General features: G+C 33.4%; 1 protein-coding gene across 1 annotated transcript; it reads left to right on the top strand.

The window, feature by feature from the left end:
- Positions 1-150: 150 nt before the first annotated feature.
- Positions 151-7021, top strand: LOC124373117 (serine/threonine-protein kinase atr-like). The gene is given in 6 exon segments (XM_046831508.1): positions 151-242; positions 524-659; positions 661-741; positions 743-808; positions 4863-5105; positions 6582-7021. Coding segments are annotated over 6 exon segments (792 nt in total). The 3' UTR covers positions 6756-7021.
- Positions 7022-9060: the final 2039 nt, after the last annotated feature.

Raw genomic sequence — 9060 nt, forward strand, 5'->3', positions numbered from 1 at the left:
CAAATGTGTCACATATATAAGCAACCTTAAGGATGTTCAGAAGTGGCTACTAACTACAAGTATCAAAATAATCGGGTGGATTGATAAGTCTAGTCTACTGCAGAGGATGACTGTTGGAGTGAATGGAGCTCCCTTAGTGTTCAAAAGCACATGAGGGAGTGCTATCCCCTCCCCGCTTTGACTGGAGAGGCTGGAACAGAGGCTGGTATCTCCCTCTTCCAGGGTGATATGGCTGAGATGCAGTCTGTTATCCCTTCTCAACAGAGAATTGCAGGCAACCCAACCTTACCCATACCTAATATCCTGTCACACCAGAAATGTAAAGGTCTTTTTAGTACTAAGTGCAATAAGAGATTTCTCAGCTCTTGTCTTAAGTAAACAAAAAAAATTAATTCAGAACTGAAAAATCCTTACCCAAGTTAGTTTTAACCCTCCCTCTATTTTGGTCAGCTGGGATTTAGTTGTTGTCATTAGTTAATAATTGAAATAAACTGCAGATGGAGGTGGTGAAATTATAATCTAGAAATATTTGTACAGCCCGAAATGATCCACTGACCAAGAAAAGGGAAGTGTTCTTGATGAAGCTGTTGCCATGTCATCCACCTGTGTTACGGGAATGGTACTTACGGCAATTCAGCCACCCCACCAGCTGGTACCCTCGCCCGTACCAGTCTTGTGCGCACTCTATCCGTCATGTCCATCGTGGGGTTCATGCTGGGACTGGGTGACCGTCATGGTGAGAAACATCTTACTGGACTCTACCTGTGGTGACATAGTCCATGTTGACTTCAATTGTCTCTTCAATAAGGTATTTTTCAATTCAAGCTAATAATTTGGTAAATTCTGGGTGGCCACTCAACCTGGAATAAGCCAGGAATCTCCCTGTAGAATCGGGAAAATTAAAAAACAGTTTTTCTGCCTCTAAGAACTTATGAAATAAAGAAATCATTTAACAGCTCCTTGAATTAGGAGTTGATTGATCCCAAAAATAATTTTTTTATACTAAATAATTTTTGAAACTCTGAATGAAGATCGATGACATGTGGGTGATGATATTGCCATATTGTTTGTAGATTTTTGAATCCTAGGTTGCCTCCACTAGTGTATTAGAGTTTATCTTGGTTATTTGTACTCCTATTCGCCTTAAGCCCTCCATCACATAGCGATCCATCAAACTATCAAATTAGGCCTATAGATTGTCTCAGTTTAGTCTGTGAACGATTGCATGTCACAAACATTCTGATTACATCAAATGAAATAATAATAACCGATTACATAGGTTAAAACAATGAAAGTGAATCATGGTATCACACCCAAACCTACTAAAATTGTTACAGTCTGCAGATGGCCGACTAGCTGAGTTCCTCACACAGGCATGTTTTGTTATCAGAACGTCATTGGTTAGACAATGGCTGGTGGAAACCACAGCCTTTCATGTATTTATTTACTTTGTAATATTGTGTTGTTGTGATTCTATTCTTTTACTATCTGAAAGAAAATACAAAATATCTATGAGCCGGATTACGTTAATTATGCCTGTATTCTGGGAGCAACTATGGAAGGGAATGTTCGGATCCAGTCTCTACTTATTCTAAATATTGCAAATTAACCATAATTCAGTAACTTCCCTAGCAGATAACTTTCTGATGCATTTTTCATGTATTGTTCTGATGCATTTTTCGTATATTGTTCTGATGCATTTTTCATATATTGTTCTGATGCATTTTTCGTATATTGTTCTGATGCATTTTTCATATATTGTTCTGATGCATTTTTCGTATATTGTTCTGATGCATTTTTCGTATATTGTTCTGATGCATTTTTCATATATTGGTCGGCAGTGGGATGTACTCAGAGCCACGATAATTTCCCAGGACTGTAGCCAGGGCTGCAACTGACAAGGGTTGCTCAGTGGTAAACATATGATTGCTAATTTTTTATTTTACCTTTACGTTTTACTTGTGTAGTTGTACATAAATAGATTCCGACAAAATTGTAGTTTTGAACTGAAATGCTCTGCTGCAGCCTGCCGCACAATAGAACTATATTAGTTACTGTTCTCTTTGTTTCTCCGAACTGTATATATGTATTTTCCAAATATCACTGGAAGGAAAATTATTAGGTATACACGATGTTATGTCAAGACATTGATAGTCAAAATTATAAACAAAGGAGCTCAAAATACTTGTTAGCGGTGAATTATCACAGAATTCCTTGCATATACCATTAGAAACAAAATTTGTTAGGCCACCTGTGGCATTTCCTGCAAATACTGCTGATGACAAAAACCGTCACTATTGTGTTCGGCATAAGGGTTAAACACAGTATTAAAGTTGTAAATATTTTTTTAGAAAATAGACTAGAGAATCGGAAATTTTTACAGAAACAGGAGAAAAACTGGAAATTTGAGAAAAGGTTTTGAGTGGCCACCCTATACATTTTTTACATTGTTGAATTGAACAGTTTTATAGTTAAAGTTATTCTTTCTATATAATAGACTGCTTGAAGATTTAACAGTAATTGTGATTGTGTACCATCATTAGGAAATACTAGTTTTAAAACAAAATATTTATAATGAACTGCTACGCATAAAAATACTGAAGTTGGAATTGGAGTAAATTACGCACACTTGATTATTATAAGCACTAAATTTGTTGAACAGTACATAAAATCAGTGATAAAGTAACATACCAATATTTTTGTAATAACAATTTATTCTTTAACTATAATTCTGTTCTTATTTGTTGAAATAACACATTTTCGTTATTGTACTGCCTACATATCAGTCACGAAGAAAGGATGGCTTTCAATAAATTAGTTAATTTTTAGTCTCGTGTAAAATACAAGTACACAAACTCTGATACAACATGATCAAATAATCAGGGCAATATTAATGTTTGCTTAGTTCATTTAAAATTCTTTGTCTAATACTAATTAGAAATTTATTATTTTGCAGTTCCCAATTAAGAAAGATTTGATAGGTATCTATGTATTTAAAACCTTCCTTCTTTGTTGTGAGAAACATTCAATAGTCAACTCTGATGATGATTGCCATGTTTGACATACCAGGAATTGTACAGAAATCTCAAAATTAACAATTTTAAGTTTCGTTCTTTGTCCCATTCATTTTAGCCAATAACCTACTGTAATATAAGTTAACAATTTCTTCTTTTACAGTTTTATATTTTCAAAGTGTATGATGTTATATTGATTATTTCAAATTATAATTAATTTAGGGAAACCAATGGCAATGGTGTCAGTTCAGTAATGGAGCGTGATTTACGTTTTTTTGAAGTTGACCATTCATTATTAGAGAGTTGTAGTTGTAATAAGGTTGGTGGAAGCAAGCATAATGCTTATAGTTTTAATGATATTGTCAAACTTTGGACATGCTTGTATCTAGAAATAATTGTTGATGAAAACTCTAATACAAGGGCTATCCAGAAATTAACAGAATTTTTGAATGGTGCGGCAGTGGGTGGGGCTACAACCGCCATCTTCGTGTCAAAACACTCTGGAGTTCAGTACGCATCAAGCTGTATCTCTTACGTTTCTCACTGTGATTAATTAAAATGTCTACTGCAATTGAAAACCCACCACCTGCGAAGTGCGTTCAGAGCAATTGAATTCTTGGGTGAAAGCCGAGTAAGGCAGTGGTGTATTGACTTTTAAAATTGCTACACCAATGTTCATGACGATAGTCGTAGCGGTTGGCCTAGCCTAGTGACTGAAGATTTGATGTTGAAAATCATGACAAAGTTCGTGAAAATCGCCATTTCACAATGATTGAACTCTCACAACATTTCACACAGTTTACTTCATGATTGTTTTAGGGAAGCTTGGATACCCCAAATTTTGTATCAGGTGGGTTCCAAAAATCCTTACGAAGATCACAAAAAACAAAGACTTGCTGCATCACTTTAACTTTCCTTGAAGAATACAACCAACATGAAAACGAACTTCTCGATTGTATTATTACTGGTGATCAAACATGGATGAAGCATGTCAATTGTGAAGCAAAAGTGCAGTCTATGGAATGGGGGCCCAATCATTCTCCCAAAAAAACCAAGAAAATGTCTCTAAACTCTGACAGCGAGAAAAGTTATGGCAACTGTGTTTTGAGATGCTAAGAGTGTGATTCTGGTTTTTCCTTGAACGAGAATCGACAGTCAACGCAGAGAGGTACTGTGAAACATTGCAGAAGTTACGGCGAGCAATACAAAACAAGCGTAGGGGAAAATTTAACTCAAAAATTTTATTTTTCACGATAATGCACGCCCCCATACAGCCAATTCTACAAGACAAGTCTTGGATGATTTTGATTGGGGAGTGTTTGATCATCCGCCCTATAGCCCAGATCTAGCACCAAGCGATTACCACCTCTTTCCAGCAATGAAGACTTGACTCGCAATGTAGTGTGTTGTGATAGTGACACTGAACTTCTCGCTGCCATTAATCAGTTGTTAAGATCTCAGGTGGCAGATTTCTACAAAACTGAAATCGAAAACTTGTGTCAAATTATGATAAATGTGTCAATTTGAATGGGTATTACATTGAAAAATAGCCTAAGAGAGAAGTTTGTTAATGCATGTAATAAAGTATTCTTATTTCAGTTGGTTACTATTTATTTCAAATTGTCTTGTTACTTTCTAGATAGCCCTTGTACTACTATGAATATTTTTATTTATTTGTAAGTGTCCTTGTCAACTATTATTAAATAGGACAAAATGCATGATCTTTGATTTTTGTTTCTCCAAACTTTTTCTAGAACTAATAGCTTAGTATTTGCCTCTTTTATAATTTACATATTCGTACCAGGATTGAAAATGCATATAGATTTTAAATTTTTTTTATGTTTAAAGGGTGAGCGATTTGATTGGCCAGAACGAGTTCCATTTCGGTTGACACATAATTTGGTGAACGCCATGGGACCTACTGGAGTGGAGGGACTGTATCGTCACTCTTGCGAGATCACAACACGAGTCATGAGACAGCAAATAGATCAGCTCATGTCAGTCGTACGACCATTCTGTTATGATCCTCTTGTCTCTTGGAATACCGACAAGAATGCTCGTGATGAGAATGCTGAGATGACCAATGAGAAGGTAAATAATTAATACAGGATGACCAATATATCATAAATCGGTATAAGATTACATTAGTTAAACAGTTTGTTACACCATTGAAATTTTTTACACATTAAAATATTTCTTAAGTATAATGGTGAAAAAATTATGCCATGTACAATTTCAAATAACAATACGTATATATTAAAATGAAAGATGTGCAATTTAGTAACAAAACCAGTGATACCTAATTTGTCTATCAAGGATTAAGTGATGTATTTATTATATTTTTTCTCAATAATCTCTTTACTCTATGTATATTTAATATCTTTAAACATTGGTAACAATGTACTCTAATGGCACTGTTATGTTCATGTGATTAACCCCTTTACAGTTTTGACATAATATTGCGCAAAAAGCATTCCTATGACAACTGCGTATTGCACAAATAGTTCTGGCATTTTCTACTACATGTCATCACTTTGTTGCTCCTCTGTCATTAGTGTTTGCACCTTGATGAGTTCGCTATAGTCACACAGTGCAAACAGCTACCACGTGTTTGTTGTTCTTGCATGTATTTGGTTGGTTTTGCTTTTTATAAAAGCCAAATCTGCTGATGTGTGGCATCTAGATTGTATAGCGATGGGTTTCGTTTGTTTTTCTCCATCAACAATAAAGACATAAAAACATATGACTTTGGTATATTACAAAACTACACAACAAATTAAAAACCATGAAAATCGACATAGATGATGGTATATTTTAAATCATTTCCACTATTAAATGTTTGATTAGAAGACTGCAAACACGACTAGTCACTGTTCGTTTGACAAGTCAAGATTTAAAGTTTGAATTTTTCATGAAAAGGTTAATACATATTACATATAGTATTTGATTTAATTTGTATAAATATTAATACAAATATGAGTACTTTTAAATCAAACACACCTTTCATCTAGTTATACAACTAACTGATATTTCTGTAACATTGTTCACGTTAATTTTTGTCTTTGTGAATTCTGGCTGATTGTAAAGAACTTAAAATTTAGTTGCAGTAAAATGCTGCCTAAGTCTCTTTGATACTTTTATAACAGCACTAAACTGTTGCCTGTTTCTTAAAGGGTTATATGGTTTTATCTATGTTTCCTAATTGCTTTTTGAAGGTACTTCAAGTGAATTCAAGTGGTTATTACTTCTCATTAAGGACATGACAGGGCTAAGTCGTGTCGTTATCCGTCTGTCTTTGTGATAACTCGTAATAGAAATTTCCTAGAGACTTTAAACATAGTACATAGGTCCTTTTGGTGTAAGGAAGATCAGTATTGATTTTGGGGTTAACAGTCTGTCCCATCTGCATATATGTGTGATAACTCATTCATTACATTTTGTCACGTCCTTTGATACTGCCTTATATCGGATTGTTTTTAGACAGATTTTGATCATTATAATGTAAAGCAAAAGTGAACAGCTGCTGTTCATAGACAAGATTTATATCACGAAGGATTACTGTTTCAGGCATTGGAAGATATCCAGAACATCGAATCAAGACTGCAAGGAATCGTCCGAACTCGTAATAGAGCTCAATCAATTCCATTGTCAGTTGAGGGACAAGTGCGCACTCTTATTGCTGAAGCCACAAACATTGACAATTTGTGTCAGATGTACATTGGCTGGGGACCGTATCTGTGATGTCGACCTCTACAGTATTCGTTTATTCTCAAAATAGTAAACCCTTAGAATTAATAGCTAAAGTCCAACACATTTTTGTAAGCATGTTATTGCTGAATTGGTAACTGCTAATATTTATTTTGTACAAGAATTATACTGTTATAGGATTATTTAATGTTATGCATATGTACAAATGTGAAATACAACTGTATATTTTACTATAAGTAAACAGTGTTAAAATTATATTTTTTTATTAAATATACTATTGTTATTTGTATGAAATTGTATCATGACTATTTATTTTCCTGCATTTGAGAAAATACACTTTTTTTCCATCTACTGAATGAAATCTTAGGGATGTGCAGGTTAATCCCACCTAATTATTTCATTTGTGTTGAGTTCAGATATGGAAAAACAGGTGCAGCACAACTGAATATAACATTTAGAACTAAGAAAGTAGTACTACAATAATATTCTAATTATTAAAGAAATACACAGCTGAGTAGATGAAGCGCAAAGCAGGCAGAATCATAGAACTAAGAAAGTGGTACTACAATAATATTCCAGTTATTAAGGAAATACACAGGGCAGGTGAAGCACAGAGCAGACAGTTGCAGAATATTTCTTTTGTCTCTGAATCACTTTAAGGTCGCTTTATAATTATAAGGTTTAAATAGAACGAGAGTTCTTGTCCTAAAAATCTTTATAAATCCTATAACTTTGTAAACATAAAAATAGTCGTCGATAAAGCGTTTTACAAAATATACTTTCCATGTTTAACCCTGGAAGAGTGTGAAGCGCATCTCAAAAGGGCATAAAAAAGCTGTGTTGTATGGAAGTGCATCTGGTTTTTTATAAAATTACTATTTATTGGCTAGATATCTGGATAATATTTATAAACATGAATTCATAAAGTTATAAACTACATATATAATATATATATATACAAAAAATAATTGAATCGGGAAAAGTAAGCGCTCTGTGGTGTAATGGTAGCACATTCACCCGGAAAGTGAGAGATCCGGGTTTGACTCCCGGCGGAGCAAGTACTTTTTGCGATTCAATGTTTATTGAAATTAAATAAGGCAATTGCCATTTATACAATTTAATGTAAATAAAAGTCGTTTGACAGGTATTTGGTCTTCCGATCATATGTTAGTTTGCTTATTTAAACTCATATGTGTCAGATACGGCCAAATACAAAAAATAATTGAATCGGGGAAAAGCAAGCGCTCTGTGGTGTAATGGTAGCACATTCACCCGGAAAGTGAGAGATCCAGGTTCGACTCCCGGCGGAGCAAGTACTTTTTGCGATTCAATGTTTATTGAAATTAAATAAAGGCAATTGCCATTTATACAATTTAATATATATATATATATATATATATATATATATATATATATATATATATATATAAATATACACACAGTACAGTACAGTTTTTTTATATATGTATGTATACATTAAATTTGTATATATGGCAATAACCTAATTTAATTTCAATAAATAATGAATCACTTAAAGTACTTGCTGCGCCAGGAAGTGGTAGTGCACTCACCTGGCAAGTGAGAGATCCGGGTTCGAGTCCCAACAAGCAAGTATTTTTTTTTATTCAATATTTATTGAATACCTATGCATATAGGTATTTATGTGTAATATAATGAGTTTGGTAAACGTTTTACAAAAATATTTAATTTATTACTCATAGTTTTTGATTTTATGAGGAATATATTTTCAATAAATATAAAAATTCCATATAGTCCCTTAATCTGTAGCTTGTTTTTAGGGTTTTCACTAAAAATTTGCATTTCCACAGATTTTTCTTTTCTTTTTTTGGATCTTTATAGCTATGGTTGAATATATTGTTATTTTTTAATAGAGTATTCTTTTCACAATATAACTTTATTTGATTTGGAATTTTACACTTACTCTAATATATACGAAAAATACATAGCCTATTGTTTAACATTTTTGTTATGCATTTTTATTACAAAACATACTGCAGAAATTCCAGTTTTATTTCTACTGAGAACTAAGCACACATTCTTGAATTGAAAAGTAGGTATATTTTTCAAGATAAGGCTATTAAAAAACTCTTTAAGCTGTGTTAGATATCCCCTCATCACACTTAAATTTTCACTGTCTGTATTAAGGTTTATAATCGTGTCACAAAAGGCAAGCATCTTGACCATAAAAGAAGGATTTATGGAATTAATTAACCCTTTGAACTGATGTATACTAAAGTACACTATTAGTTCTACAACTCTTATTATTGGCTGTTAATAAATATGATAATAATCTTCAGTGCCTAAATGGCCATCTTTG

Source organism: Homalodisca vitripennis, unplaced genomic scaffold (assembly GCF_021130785.1).
Source record: "Homalodisca vitripennis isolate AUS2020 unplaced genomic scaffold, UT_GWSS_2.1 ScUCBcl_4859;HRSCAF=11282, whole genome shotgun sequence".
NCBI lineage: Eukaryota > Metazoa > Arthropoda > Insecta > Hemiptera > Cicadellidae > Homalodisca > Homalodisca vitripennis.